We start from the raw sequence: 15785 nt of genomic DNA on the forward strand, positions 1-15785 counted from the left end.
CGTGGCTGTAAAAATATTCAGTATTCTAACAACTGCTAACGGTATTATAAAAATGCATTTAAGGGTTTCACAATCCAAACTAAATCTGCATAGGAAAAAAACAAACTCAGCCCAAGGTGCAACATTAAATCCTAAAAAAATGAGAAACGCCCTTTTACAGGGAATACATATATAAACGTTACACTTGACTTTTTTTTAAAGGTGCAGGTAATGTATGTCTAATCTTAAGTACCAACCCCAAAAATAAATAAAATAAATAAAAATGAGTATAGTACAGATGTATTCCACCTGCAACTCTGCAACAGAGTTATAAAGCCACAAACTCTAGACATCTTTAACCACTGGCCGATATTCTGCTGCTTAAACCTATATTAATGTTCATGTTGGAGGACTTATTGCGTGTAGATGAAAAGTTATTACCACCATCCAAATACAATGCTGTTTATCTTGGTTGAATTTCTATGTTATTTCTGCCGTACTGAGGGAGTTAACTGGTCGTCTTCCATAACAGGCACCTCCATAGCAACCTGATATGGACTGTTATGATAAGCATAATAGTCCATATCCATCATCAGAAATCCCAAATGTGTGCTGGAGAATTGAACGCTCTTTAAGGATTTGTGTGTTTCCATTTTTGCTAATTATGCTCATTGGGAGAGGAGTTTTGCCGATGGGATCCAGGGAGTGTGATTATTTCTCTTGATAGTACAGTGTTTTATATATACACACACACATATTTCTTTTTTATGGGTGTTATAACCATTTCAGCTCCTTTCTTAAGGGAAATGATCTAAATATGGGCATATAATATGTGCATCCTTGTAGATATCTTGCTAGAGAAATTTCAAGCCTGCCCATATGGAAAAGAAATAGAAAAAACTTGCATCAGATTTGGCCTACTTCATATAATCATATAAGGCTTTCATGTTTTACTCATGAAAGTGGCCACTTTCATATATTGTTTTAGTAAGTATCCAAACATACAAGTTTTATTTATTTATACTTTTTCAAGGGATCTTATATCTGTTTTCACTCTTTCATGCTTTTCACACAAGACAGATGCAAACTTTATAAGATTTATATATATCTTTTCCATATGGGTGTCCTGAAAGTAATTTATGAAGGATTCTTTTTTTGTGATTTATTTTTTTCATCATGTGCTATCACAGCCTTTGTTGATAGTAGCAGATTGATTATTATTTTATTCAAGGGGTTTTACTCAAAAGGCTGCAAAGAAACTCATTACAACTGACAGAGAAAGGCCAGTGATTCAGTCACCACAGAGCCTGGGAAAGAACAGGTTCAGTGGTGTAATATAAAAGTAGCCTCTTAAGAAAACTGCCTAATTAAGTGCAATCTGTTGGTGATGTATTTGTTATAATATTATGTCATTTTCGCTATATAAACAAGAAAGGTAGATGCAGAGTGGCCTGTCAGGAGACTTCCATAAGCAGCTTTTCAAGTGGCAGCAGTACTCTGCTGCTGATATCTATGCTCCAGTGATTTTGTGCACTTCAAGAGACTATCCGCCACTGTGAAGTGCCCTTACTAAGCATGAATCACTGTATCCTGGCTAACTGCCTGCTCAGACTACTTGCAGTGTAGGAGGCTCTTCCAAATGAAATTGCTAATTGCTGCTCAGGCATTAGTAACTAACCTGAACACAAATGTAACCCACATCTTACAAACTTCTGCTACTATGTGTTTTGATTCTAATGCAAATGAGCTAAATTACTCTCATCATAAAGCATAAACAATAACTTGCGAGATGGAGCCTTCATCTTGCAGTGTGCGCAACTGTCAGATCAGATATGTATCTACAAGTGCCTACTCATATTCTATCCAAAACAGGACAAAGCAGTGCATTATCATCCATGTTCTCTTTGCTGCAATCCACATGACCGTCTGGGACATCAAATGGCACTTTGACGGCATGTAGACAGGTGTAACTTAAAATCCAAAATGTTCTTCATGGTGTTTTTGGGAAGTAAAGGATGAGAGAAGGAAAATCTCTGTCATGAACCTGTGGTATCTAGCCATGTCGATAGTACAACCCCAGTTCCAGTTCCCAAACGCTTATTGAGTATTGTTAAACGGAAAGGTGACATAACACAGTGGTAAACATGCCCCTGTCCCAGCTTCTTTGGAATGTGTTGCAGGCATCAAATTCAAAATGAGTGAAAATTTGCAAAACAATACAGTTTATCAGTTTGAACATTAGCTTGTCTTTGTAGTGTATTCGATTGAATATAGGTTAAAAAGGATTTTCAAATCATTGTATTCTGTTTTTATTTACATTTTATACAACGTCCCAACTTCATTGGAATTGAGGTTGTACATTTAATGTAGTACAATTATTGAATATAGGTGTATTGTTACTATTGTGATTGTTGTCATGTTGGTTTGAAATACAATATCTCTTTCCCCAGGTGCATAAAATAAAGACAGTTGATTAGCTTATCTATTATAAGTTTTGCTATGATACTGGGTTGCACAAAGGGGTATTTAGTGCCAGGCAACCTGTGTTAAGTCTAATTGTTGAATGTTGTCATTGTGTTTCTTAAATTTGTAAGGTCTTAGATCAATCTATAGGATCAAGACGTTCCTTTGTCTCTGACCACCTCTCCAGCCACTTAGGATTATTGTAGACACATCCCTTGTGAAGATTCTGTTTCTTGTCTTAGAACCATTTGGGGGTTTACGGTGGGAGGTGCTTTTGCTGTGATGTGTATTGTGTGAACTGTTTTCCCAATAAAAGGCAGCGGAGGCTGTTGTTGGGGTCAGTCTGCGGTAGGATTCAGAGTGCTTCCTGAGACACCGGCCGGGGCCTCCCTTGCTAGCAAGTAAAAGATGTCCGTCTTGTTTTTGTTGTTAATGAGAATAAGTTTCTAAACTAGCGGGGCTTGTGGAAACACAGACCCAACCACCTGCATTTCCAGTTCTCCAACCCCAGTGTTTGTGTAACTTCATGTATGTAAGAGAAGACTAGATTCAGGGGAAAGCACACCGGTGGGAGACATTACAACAGACACACATACGATTTTAAAATTAATTACCAGTGATTAAATGTAATAGTGGTGTATAAATATTGAGAGAGCTAAAGAAGGGAGTGAAGCAGCCTTAGCCTATTGCAGTGTAACTAAGGGATGGGTTCAAGGCATCCTGTCGAGCCCTGACTACAAGCTTTAGCAAAAACGAATGCTTTAAGACTAGACCTAAAAGGAGAGAGGGGAGTGTTTCTTAAACTGAAAGCTAGCTCCATAGAAGAGGCAGCTGAAATCTGAATGGCTCCCATTCTAGTGCTCTCAATATGGTACTATCAGCCTTTAAGATAAAATGGGACCTGATTATTCAAGACATTTTATGAGAGGTGAAGGGTTTTAAATCTAATTTTGGATTTAATAGGTAGCCACTGGAGAAAAGTAAATATCTTTCTAGTCCCTGTACTCTTGCTACATCCTTCTGGACCAGCTAAGGGCTTTTTAAAGAAATTTTTAGAAAAACATAATAACAATGAATTACAGCAGTCTAAACTATAAGTAATACATGCATAGACTAGCATTTCAGCAAATAAATATTTGGTTGATCACCATTTTTCTAAGATTTTTTACAATGAGTACAATAATCTCACTTTTTAGAAGTAGGAAATTAGAAGAAGGTTAAAAATTAGTGTATAAGTAGCAAATACAGCAACGTCAAGCAGATGCTTTTAACATAATACCACCATCTTAAAAGCCTGCGGTTTAAAGATTGATTGATCTTTTAGGGTTTTTATGTGTCTGTTAACACCTTTCTGTAGACAGTTCAACTTGTCATTTTATGATTTTATGATTTGTGGCCAGTCTGGTTGACACGTCTGCCACTGTCATAACAAGACCAGTTGTCTTTTTGCTTTCCCTGTCAAAACAGGTTCACACTTTCCCCGGCTTTCTGGTAGCTGTAACACCAAAAGACTGAGTGTTAAATTGCATTTGTCTGACTTTGCAGCTCACCAAAAACACTCAAAGACAAATATTTTTAAAAAATCCATTCTTTTATACATGTAAAGTTTTGCCACAGCACAACTTCTCTACTCAATTTCTCTATTTTCTGTATATCTGAGCGGAGTAGATCTCTGAAAGACGTGCTATTTCATTCTACAGTCTATTCTGCAGTCAATAAACCAAGGCTTTGACACAATCAGGCCATAGCAGATGGCCATAAAACCTTTGTCCAGGGTACACCTGAGACTCCCTGAGCTTTATCATCCTCAGCCATTCTACTGCTGCAAAAAGAAGCGAAAATAAACAGACAAATGACAGTCGAGTAGACGGTTCCTTTTTAAAGTAGAATGGGCGATAACACTACTGACCTGTCCATGTGTGACGCTGACAACCCCAACCCCGACTTCCACCACTACGTTTCTTGTTCATACATCTTACTTTTATCGTCCATAAAGCTGTGTCATGAAACAGTAATTTTTCCATTTATCATCTGAAAGCATAAAATGTGATTGCACTTGTTGAAAGCTCAATCTGCCCATTGGTATTTGATGGCTTACTTTAAACCAGTAAATCAGTTTTAACACTAATGGTGACTCGCTCTCTGCTGTATTCTTTGACACCACTCATGGCAATTACCTTTAGTGCGATAAATCAAAAGCTCCCATCTCGCATGAATTCTCTACTCTTTCAAAACGAAAAATAGCAACGCTTACGATCACAATGATCGCTCATGACCCAAACTTTAACCTGCTCTAGATTAAATTTGGCACAAATTCTCATACAGTAGGATGCAGTTGATAGCGTCAGTTAGTGATACTCTGGTAAGGAAGCAAATTTATCCTCATACTTCATCAGATTTGTCAACAGAGCAACTGCATAATGCACTGCAGAGTTTTTCTTGTGTTTCTGTGGTGTAAGACTTGAAACTGTGACATATTCTATACTAAACTAAGATCCATCTCAATCCTATCCTCTTGTCAGAGGACGTTGCCCTCAGTTAGCCTCTCTGGGAAATCTGTATGTCAGCCAATCAGTGATGAGTGTCATCAGCCCTAACAGTCTGGCCATCAGGCTTTCCAGACCTGATTCAGACTGACGGTATCTGTCTGTCTTAGCAGAAATCAGACACTGAACAGCATGATGAGACTCAGCCAACTACTGTATATGTCTATAGCTAACCTTTAATACACCAACCCACTGCTCTGTTCTTCGTTAGCTTTGTTTGAAGCTATTTATTAGCTTAGTTCTTCTTAGACAGCAGATGTTTCGCCAAATGCATGTGAATTCAGAAGAGAAAAGCCTTGAAGGATGCATTTCCTTCTGTCGCATATTCATCATAACGCCTCACCAGCTAACACTTTGAAGATCTTTAGATGGATTTATCATGAATCCATTTCCTTATATCCATTCTCCTGTGCTCTCTATATTTTGGTATTCCATTGCATCAGACATTTTCTTGACACACTCAATTTTTCTTTCCTGAGATGTCAAGCGCTGGGAGCAACCTTGACATATTAGGACATTAAATCTGAATCAGCACCTGTCGCCACCCTAAAGTGCTTCCACATTTCTCTGTTTTCTCAAGCAGATCAAGGAAAATACAATTTCACCCGTAGTGTCTGTCACTGTCACATTCATTCTCGCAGACATTTCCCTTCTCTCCCCTTTTGTTTTTTTTTAATATTCCACTCTTGTTTTATAGTAGTTTCCGTTTTTCTGCTGTTATTATTTCAGCTATTTGCCTTCTACCAATTGTCTTGTGTCTGCGGCAACTTGTTTAAGCCTTTGTACTGCATATCAAAAATGAATGTTTTCTCACAGTTATGCTGTTTGACATGAAGACTTGGACATGAAATAACATAAGGGTAATATTAATGACTATTTTGTGTCAGCGTGTGCCTTGATATCCTACTTTTCTGTTAATATTAAATTGCCAGGACTGAGGGCTACACTGAGTACCACAGATTAAACTTTTTTCATTTTCTCATTCAACTCTTCTCCCCTCTCCTGCTCCCTGTCCTCGTCCATATCTCTTCTCATCAGCTTCCTACTCTGTTTAAAAGTAATTATTCCTCATTAATCTACAATAGCTCTCTACTAGTCTATTAATCCAGAGGTCTTGGTGGTAGACAGTATAAAATGAGCTCTCCTATTAACTCAACATCATTATTCTCAGCATGTAAGGTGCTGAGACAGCTGACTTTACACTCTAACCCCTACCCAACCTCTATATTAGCTTTATAAGGCTACGTTCACACTGCAGGTCTTAATGCTCAATTCCGATATTTTGATCAAATCCGATCTTTTTGTCTGCTCGTTCACACTACAAATAAAATGCGACCGCAAACGCGCTCCAGTGTGAACGCTCAAAGCGGCCCGCATGCGCAAAAGAAGATGTCACACACAACACGCTCTGTTTAGACCCAGAGCAAACAATATTGTTTGACTGATGGCCCTTAATATAAAGACTTCGGACTTCACGTTTCCCAATTTTTGCTTTAAGTTATTACATAATAATGTAAATAACCTAATAATTATCCTTATTGCTGTTTTAGAGAGGAGCGGTGCTTCAAAGTATAGCTGCAGATTTCTGTCAGAATCTGCAGGTTATACAGTACAAATAAAATGTTAACATTTCTCCAACGTTGTCTTCCCAGCACTTTCACCGGATGGCCAGGAAGCGTTCGCGATGTCCTATCGGGTGCTTCTCCGGCGCTGATAATTGGCGTCTGTCTTGTGTCAGTGACGTAAAAGATGGATTTAATGCAACATGACCATTCACACAGCAGTCGCTTTCTGAAACATCGGATATGTATCGGATTCAGTACCAAATACGAAAGTGACCCAGATTGGATTTGAAAATATCAGATTTGTGCCGTTCACACTGTCATACCATGATCGGATATGGGTCGCATAGGGTCAAAAAAATCGGATTTGATGCGCTTTCGCCTGCAGTGTGAATGTAGCCTAAGTGACATATCTTTGCCTCATGACTCCTCAGATTAGTTTTTTTGTTTTTAAGTTGCCTTTTCTTACTTTTTTGTTTTGGCACTAAAAATAGCCAAACTTTGAAGCACTTTTGTGATATTTTACTTATGATTCTATATGTATAGTTTCTATGGCCTGTTGTTAGACTTTCAGAATTTCAATAACTTCTTAAATAACTGCTTAGAGGTGCAGCCAGTTCAAATGCAGTACCCTAACCTAACTGGCTCAGGGTATCTGTGAATGTAAACCTAGGTGAAATATACCTGTTTATACTTCATAATTCATAAGAATGTCTTAATGTTTCATTGTGATTGGAGGATTTGTCAGTGCACTCCAGCTAGAGAGAGCTGTACTCCTTGGATCATTTGACGTGTGTTTATGTTAAATTAATAAACACATGTAATTTGAGCATTTGACAAAAATTAGTCCATACCTTTAATCTTTAACATCAGATGGAAGATATATGGAAAGAAAAAAGTTCATTGTAACAGATGCTGGGCAAAACAGGGTATTGAGGACAAAAAAGCTAGGGGACAAGGGACAGTCAAGGTCCATATGTTGAGTTGTATTTCTGGGCAGAATGCCCACCCCAGCTCTGGCCTTTCATTACACCCTGGCTAATGAAGCACTATAAATGTGTAATAAGGAGGTTTTGGAGGCCTCTGTGTTAAATGGAGAAGTAATACCCAGTACAGTAATAGAGTTGATGTATTCTCCTCTTATTGTGGAGAAGGTGATTATCCAAATGAAGCTGATTTTTTTTTATGATTTACATTATTTTTTGCTATGATTTGTGGTATGTAAACAGATAAGCTTCCCTCATTGGTGCTATATAAATATACCTGAATTGAACTGAATCAAAGTGCTCTTGGCAAAAAGTGTAGATGCATTGTAATGTCATTTTAAGGAGACAATTTTAGGTTTTTAAAGTTATCCTTATCAAATGTTCAGCAGCTAAGGGGATTTCTGCAGATCTCTAACAGAAGTACAGATCTCTTACAGATCTCTTACAGAAGAAGCATCAGTCTAAATGAGTTGCAAAATGTGTTGTGTCTTTATAGAAAGACACAACACAACACATTTTGCTAATGTGTTTATCAACAGAGCATAGGAAATCTTGTGGGACCGAGTTTTCACTCCTGCAGAAATACAAGAATAACATTCCAATTCTTATGCACTAGCATTCATTTCAGCTTCAATATCAAGAGTGACCAGATATATTTTCACCCAGCTCTAAAGGCTGGGTAACAACCTATCTCTTACCTGTCACATACAAAGCACTTGGAAATGTTACTGAATGCCTTCCTAGCAGTTGGATCTGCAGCATCTTTTGATTCTTTGTAAGTAGATTTTCATATGTTGACAGGCACAAATGGAATCTAGAGTCTTCCTTAAAGGAGGGCAATGAATGTGCGTGAACAAATGGTTTAAACAGATTCTCCGAGCACTGTTTATAAAGTGCTGATCATCATCCTTCTTGCTAATTAGGACTTAATGTGACTAGTTAATGTGGTTTTTGCACTTACACCCAAATTATCCACCCTCTGAGAGGACCTCTGCTCACCAGGCCTAGCAGGCCTTTACTCCATCTACAACTGGGTTTTTGTGATAAGCACAGAGCTCTGCTGCTAGCACAGCCATCAGCACGAGATCTGTTCATGTCCTTCAAGTGATCCAGGGTTAAATATGGCACACGGGCCAACGAGGAAGATGAAAACACTTGCCAGCTCACCACAGAGAAATAGCTCACCCCTGCTATGCCACTCCATTTTCTCCAGCTGTATCAGAGCACTCTGGGAGAGCTGATTGCTGAATGGCTTGGCAGAGCTTCGGGTGTATGTGTCTTACTGTGTGTGTGAGTGTCTGTCAGTGGTTGATGTCCCACTGCGCAAAGGAGTAAATCCTCTCATCCTTAACCAGGCTGACGTGCTAGCTCATCATTCTCTTTCATCAAGTCCTCTTCTTCAAGGCTCCCTCCTGTTGAACCCTCAACCTCCAGCTAAATGCTGTAGCATCTTTCTTCCTGTATGCTTTGCATTGTTTTTGAAGCCTAGAAAGTTGTCTGATGTACACTTGTTTTGTGTTCTGTTTACTCAAACCAGTGTCTTAAACCTTAATTTACCTTGTCTACATAATAAAGTAGAGGGGAAAATCTCCTGTATTAGTTTTGTTTATCTTTTCCTTCCTGACAGAAATTTAAGACATTAATTATCCATAAAAGAGTTAAGCCCCCTTAAGCTTTGTCAAGTTGAAACCTGCATCATTTGTCAAAACCTGTCACAAACAATCACTTTCACTGTGCTTTGTGGGTATGTCTGAGCGGGGCTGGAGAAATGATCCAGCTACTGTAACTATCACTCTTGACCGCACATAGCACTCCCTACCTCCTGCTAAAGCTGCCAGATTTAAGGATTGGTCAGGACTTCATCGCTAGCCCAAGGGTGTTTTTACACCACTGTGGCAATGACAGGTTTCCCAGCCGTTTCTGATTTGTCACTTGGCTCAGACCACAGACTGCAAAGTAGCGATATGGTGAACAGAACTGATACAATACCTTTAGGACAGTTTGAGAGAATAAGCAGCTGCTTTCCCAGGCATCTTTGCCTACCTCTCATGGGATTACTGCAAAAGGAAAACTATGAAAAAAATGCTCTTAAATGTTTCCAGACTAACTTGTACCTGTTCTTGTTTTTCGCCTGCAATTTTGTTAGGTCTTCTGACTATGGCACCACCTACACCAAACTCAACCTGATGCCAGGAACAACCATTGTGGTGACAAGTTTCTACATTTGCCCAACCAACAAGAAAAAGGTCGGTAGTTGCATGCATTTTTTTCCCCGGTTATGTTGTCCATTGTTAATAGTACGAGTTGGAGGTCTAAATGAACACCTGCACAGCCAGATTGTAAGAAATTGGAGAAATCTAGTGAAAAATGTGTCATTTGAAACAATTATTCATTTAAGATCCAGAGCTGTCAGATTAAGTTTTACTAAGAATCACTTAGGATCACGATAACATATATATATAAATATAGTATATGTATGTTTGTGCAGTCACTCAGCAATCACTCAGCCATCCAAATTATTGAATAAATGTCACAGGTGTATAAAATCAAGCACCTAGGCTTGCAGACTGCTAGGTCTAGCAAGGCCCATAGGGACGTGTATGACTGAATTTGGAGTCAAGAACTTGAATGGCCTGCGCACAGTCCTGACTAACAGAACACCTTTGGGATGAATTAGACTCCGAGAGACTCCGAGCTAGGTTTTCTTGTCCAACATCAGTGTCTGACCTCACAACCTCACAATAGACTTCTGGGAGAATGGTCAAAAATCCCCATAAACACACACCTAAACCTTGTGGAAAGCCTTCCCAGAAGACCTCGTTCCATGTGACGGTAGACAAGCAAATATTTTTAGCAGTATAGTGTAATTTGTTGACATGGGTTTATTTTTATCCCAAAGATATTAAATGTGCTGGACACAAAATCACACAAATTAGTCTATAATGAAACTTTTTACATTTCCATCACTTTGAGAGTTTGCTCACAGAAACAACTTTTTGCTGTTCCTGTTGAAGCTGCATGCTTCTTATCAGCTTACACCTTGTTGAAAGACTAAATTCCCTGTTTATGGCTCCATATTTCTTATGTTGTGTGGTTTCAAAATGCAAGGTATATAAGTGGTGGATGAATTCACTGGCCTCTCTTTGCACTAAGTTAAGAAGCACTGACTGTAAAAGCATTCTTGAAGTTGTCTACTTTCACCATAAAATTACCTGTTTTGTGCCATTCTGTGTTAGCTAGCTTGTGAGCTTGCAGGTAGAGTTGAAGTGCTCATTTCGGTTTAGTTTGGTGTGTACACACGGTGTAGGTCACTGTGCAGAGTTTGACTAGTGATCTAATGTTTGGAATGAGATTCAGCACATCAGCATGAAGACACATAACTAGGAAACCAGTGGGTCATTTTAAAGAGCTCACTATTTTCTACTGTGGATCTAATTTTATGCAACAATCACTTTGTAAAATTTCTTTCCTCTTATTTTATAATCACCTGTAAGTAGTCAACGCCCTCAATAACAATGCCTCCATAACAATAGTTTCAAACCTCCTCTTGTATTATAATCAGCACACAAATTGTGCACTGGGAGCTTCATGGCTCGGGTTTCTGTGGCTGAGCAGCCCATGTAGGTGTTATGCATAGTTGGCCTATGACATTTGTCCTATATTGTATGAGTCATGCCCTTAGAACCTCAATTCTTCAGTTGTCTGAATGTAAGCAAAGAGCCTTTACAGAGGGGATCATATTTGGATGAAAGGATGGGGTGATAAATTATTAGCTTACAACACAAAGCAAAAACATAAATATCTGCTTATTAGTGGTCTGTGTCAGACTCATAAAATTAGATTTTTCTCACCAAGACTTAAACACAAACTTCTTGTACAGTGTATATCATACAGCGGGCTTTGATATTTGTCAGATAAGTCTGTTATAATGCTCCAAGAAGCACTAACAGCACAAGCATAGCAAACATGGTGGTGTCCAGTTATGTGCCTTGAATCAGTGAGGTTAGCCTGGAAACTTTGATTTTGCCTTTGTCAGCATAACTCTCAATCAGTGTGTTTGATACGTGTGCATTGGATTGATTGTTTTCATCTGGAGGCTACATAATTAGTTAAATTGGATGCGCATCATATTGTCACAAATACACATTGAAACTGGGAAACATTTTCCTGATGTTCTCAAACTATCCGGAGCTAGGTATCCATCTGAAGCCAAGCACTCAACTTGTGGTATGGATGGCATTTTGAGCCCATGTTGAACCCTTGTTTATTATTTGATCTTTCTTCTTTCTTTTCTTATAAAGCTCCATATTCCCAGTTCAAAAACAGAAGCTTTCCAATCGTAAGTTTGTACTTTCAGGCTGAATCCCTGATGACATCATTAGAGTTATTTTTATTGTTCCTTCAGACCGTCAGAAGACTACATAGTGATTCTCATGTGAAGTAAACTGAGCCTTGTGTCTGAAAGTGGTGCGATTCTTTAGGGATTGTGATTATGATTTCATTTTATTGCATGGAAGCTGTACCTGCTTCACACCAATATACCATTCAGACCGAGGTGGTCTATTTTTAGAATTGGTTATACAATATGTGATGCACTGTTTAGCATCAGACTTTGGGATACATTGTACAGTGCAGATACATTAAGAAAATTTAAAAATGATTCAAAATACAGAAGAAATCCACCTAGGATGCTGAGAATTATTGTGTTCAATAGATAAAATAAAACCCAGCAGACAAAAAACTTGAGAGATATAATGATACACACATTATAATCATGACTAACTTTATTTACTACATACTGTTATGTATGTAGTACATGAGTTTAAATTGCATGGAGACCAATCTTGTTTTGGTATTCAATACACAGTTTTTCAGTCCACGGGCAGCTTAGAACTTAGAAAGTGAATTTCCAAACCTCCAATAAGCTCAAGTGAGAGCCAAAAGGTCCAGTAGGTGACTTACACTCAGATACAACTGCCAACTGTGGAGGCCTGTCTAATTGGTGGGCGTTATTGCTGGGGTCCAGGGTTCTTCCAATCAGTGAAGGGATGGAAGGAGATTAGCTCACTTTCTGGTCTAGTCCTTACTCCAACTGTCTGCACAGGATCTGACATCTCATCCATTTCACTAACACACACACACAGACATACACACATACACAAAATAGAAGAGGGCCAGACAGAATGAGAGCATTTAATTGCACAGGGATGAAGTCATCTTCATTTCCCTTAGGGACAGAAAGACAGACGAGGGAATAAGAATGACTGGCAGTAAGAGTGTGTGGTGTCACAGTAAGATGTCTGGTAATGTGCAGGGGCTCAAACTGCCGCTTAAACACACCTCCAGGCCTGACGAGGGGGTGATAGAAGCCCAGCTTAAGTGCTGGTTTCTGGAAACGGTGTGTGGGGGTATATATGTGGTGTTGTTGCAAGAGAAAGTTTGATGTTTGATGCATGATCATCAGATGAATATTATTAAGCAGATTTCTTTCCTTCCATCTTTTTAGCATCCAATTACTGAGTGATCAAACACGCAAGGTGCCCCCAAACACAAATAAACACACACACACACTTTGATCAATACTGCTAATCACATCAGAAAACAGCAAACAACCTGGTCTGTAAGCTCTGTGATCCCTTCTCACAGAGTGAAGGGATCACATAGAAGAGGTGTGTGAGGGGTCTTGGGTAATCAATACAACTTGAGGCAATTAGAAAGAGGTGAGTCTTCAGACGGAGACAATGTCATCCTGTCTTTCTCTCTTTCCCTCTCTTCATTGAGAGCTCCATTAAATATCCGCTCAAGGCCCTTTGTACAAGAGGGCTCCCAAAGACCCCTGACACGTTTCAACACCACTAGAGTTGTAAATAAACTTTGAGACTAGAAGCTCAACTCACTATCCCTTAGCAATTTTCTGCCGTCTCCAGGGGGCTGTCAGCTACTCAAGTGTTTGCAGAAGTTCATTTCCTTGTTGTTGACTATTAGCTTACACTTACAAGTATAAGCTAACACTAAATTTAAACCCAAAAGCTTCTTTCTAGAGGTACTTATCAACTGGATTCCTGCCAGCACATCTTTACATTGCAGAAGGATGTTACTTGCAGACTTCAAAATCATCTCTGGCAACTTGTTTTTAATATGACTGTGTACATTAGACATATTTTGCTATTTTATTGTTTTATGTATTTTTTTAAATTATTTTTGTAATTATTATTATTGTAATTTTAATATGTTTGTCTGAAACAGGTCTATCTTGTGAATGAGACATTGGGTCTCAATTACAAGAGAGACCTGTATAAATTAGAGATGGCACGATACCACTTTTTTATGTCCGATACCGATACCAATATCATAAATTTGGATATCTGCCGATACCGATATGAATCCGATATAGTGTTTTTTAATCAACAAAACTGTTTTTTAAAATATCTTGCTGCATTTTGCAAGTCTGCAAGTTCATACTCAAGTTTAAAACAACAACTACACTAAAGCTATTCTGTTATACCTGTATACAAAAAAAAAATTTCATAGTTCAGCAATACTGATCAATCTAATAAACTTAGACCTACACCATCCTCCCTATTCTGGTATTTTAAAGAGTACTTAGCGTAAATATTAAGCAACCTAACTAATAGGGTTCCAACTCCCAGCAACAACAAAATTAAATAAATAAAAAAATAGGGAACCACCCCTCACGCGCCACCTCATGATGCTTAATCGACGTAATCAACCTTAATTTGATGCAGTGTGAAAAAAAATGCACAGAAATCAATTATTTTTCAAGAAATATTAAATAGATTCAACATCTTTCTTCAACAAAATTGCAGACTGCACAGATGGTACCTTCCCAAAGTAAAAAGTACTATAGCTTACTAGGGTATATATATTAGACTTAATAGTCACTATGTACAGTAATTGACTTCTATTCATTTTACATCAAATTAAAACTTTGGGTGTCAGATAATTATTTATTAAAAGCTAGACATTTTAAATGAGAATAAGAAAGAAAAGTATGTCTTTGTGCCCCCTTTTCCCAGTTAATGCCCTATCGGCCCCCCTGGCTAAACTTTGCTAGATCCGCCCCTGCACAGTTACCAGCGTCAGCTACGTAGAAAAAGATCCTGGTGTAGAAATTAATATTAAATAAATTCTAACAACAGCTTATCAAGCTTAAACGTGCTGCTGTTGTTCAGCCGCTGGTTTCCTCTTTCTGGCGCAAAGTGGACCAAAAACAAACGAGAGACAGACTCGCGACAGAAAAGCCGATCAGCTGATTTAAGCAGTTTCACGATTGAAGTAGCAGCCGGAGAGCGAGAGGCAGTCGCTTGTTAAGCTTAACGTGCTTTACAAACATTCAGAGATGGACTTACACACTTGCTTTACTTCTCTCGGGGATAACTTTGTCGGAGATGAAATGCCAGGTTGCTAGCGAAGCTCCACATGCTATCCAGACCACCGACAGGTCCTGCATGCCACAGCTGCTCTATCACGTGATGCATACGTTCTGAGGTGAGTTACGGCGTGTTGCAAGTTTTGTGAGGTGCTTTCGTGATATTTAATGGATCGGATTACATTTTTTATTTTTCTCCGATATCCGATCCAGTAATTTAGGTCAGTATCGGACCGATACCGATACGTAATATCGGATCGGTCCATCTCTAGTATAAATAGAGGTTAAATTAAAAAAAAAAAAAGACTGCCCAGTTAATATGTAAAAATTGTAATGTAAGTTACGATTTTCACTTTCGACAAACAACAAAACGGGATAAAATTATTGTTTTTTTTATTTAATGTTTGCCATAAAAACTCTTGGGTATACTGTTATTTATAGTTTTGCATTTCCCCCCTTATCTAAAAACAAACTCACTCGCTGTTTAGTGTAGTTTTATTCAAAGAGTCTTCGGTCAAAAACTATAACACTTGCACTTTTTATGTAGTTAAACCAGTGGAATGATTTGTCTTCATAATTCATCCAGTCTGCTTTCAGGAGCATTAGTTTTCTGACTCTTGCCCTGTATACACAGCAATGTAGGCACATTGCTATACCTTTCAATCTGCACTCACAGACATCCCAACAAGGACCTACTTGAAACACGCTTAATAGAAAAAAATGAACATCAGTCAGGTCATAATTCTCCAGGAGGGAAACTCTCGTTCTTTTTTTTACATTTATGTGGTATTGGCCCAGCAACTGTAGCTGTTGATTATCACAGCTGTGCTTCGTGAGGTAAAGAGAGGCATCCACAAGT

The 15785-nt window shown here is 38.5% G+C and overlaps 1 protein-coding gene across 5 annotated transcripts in view; it reads left to right on the forward strand.

Moving 5' to 3' along the window:
- Positions 1–15785, forward strand: part of sorcs2 (sortilin-related VPS10 domain containing receptor 2) — a 387417-nt gene that overhangs the window by 151529 nt on the left and 220103 nt on the right. For all 5 annotated transcript variants that reach the window (XM_085400490.1, XM_085400491.1, XM_085400492.1 and 2 more), the window contains one exon: positions 9683–9782. In XM_085400490.1, coding sequence (XP_085256616.1) covers positions 9683–9782 — 100 coding nt within the window. The remainder of the gene's footprint in view (positions 1–9682; positions 9783–15785) is intronic.

Source organism: Rhamphochromis longiceps, linkage group LG3 (genome assembly GCF_057381845.1).
Source record: "Rhamphochromis longiceps isolate RC_006_pf linkage group LG3, R_longiceps_female_GT1.1, whole genome shotgun sequence".
Taxonomy (NCBI): Eukaryota; Metazoa; Chordata; class Actinopteri; order Cichliformes; family Cichlidae; genus Rhamphochromis; species Rhamphochromis longiceps.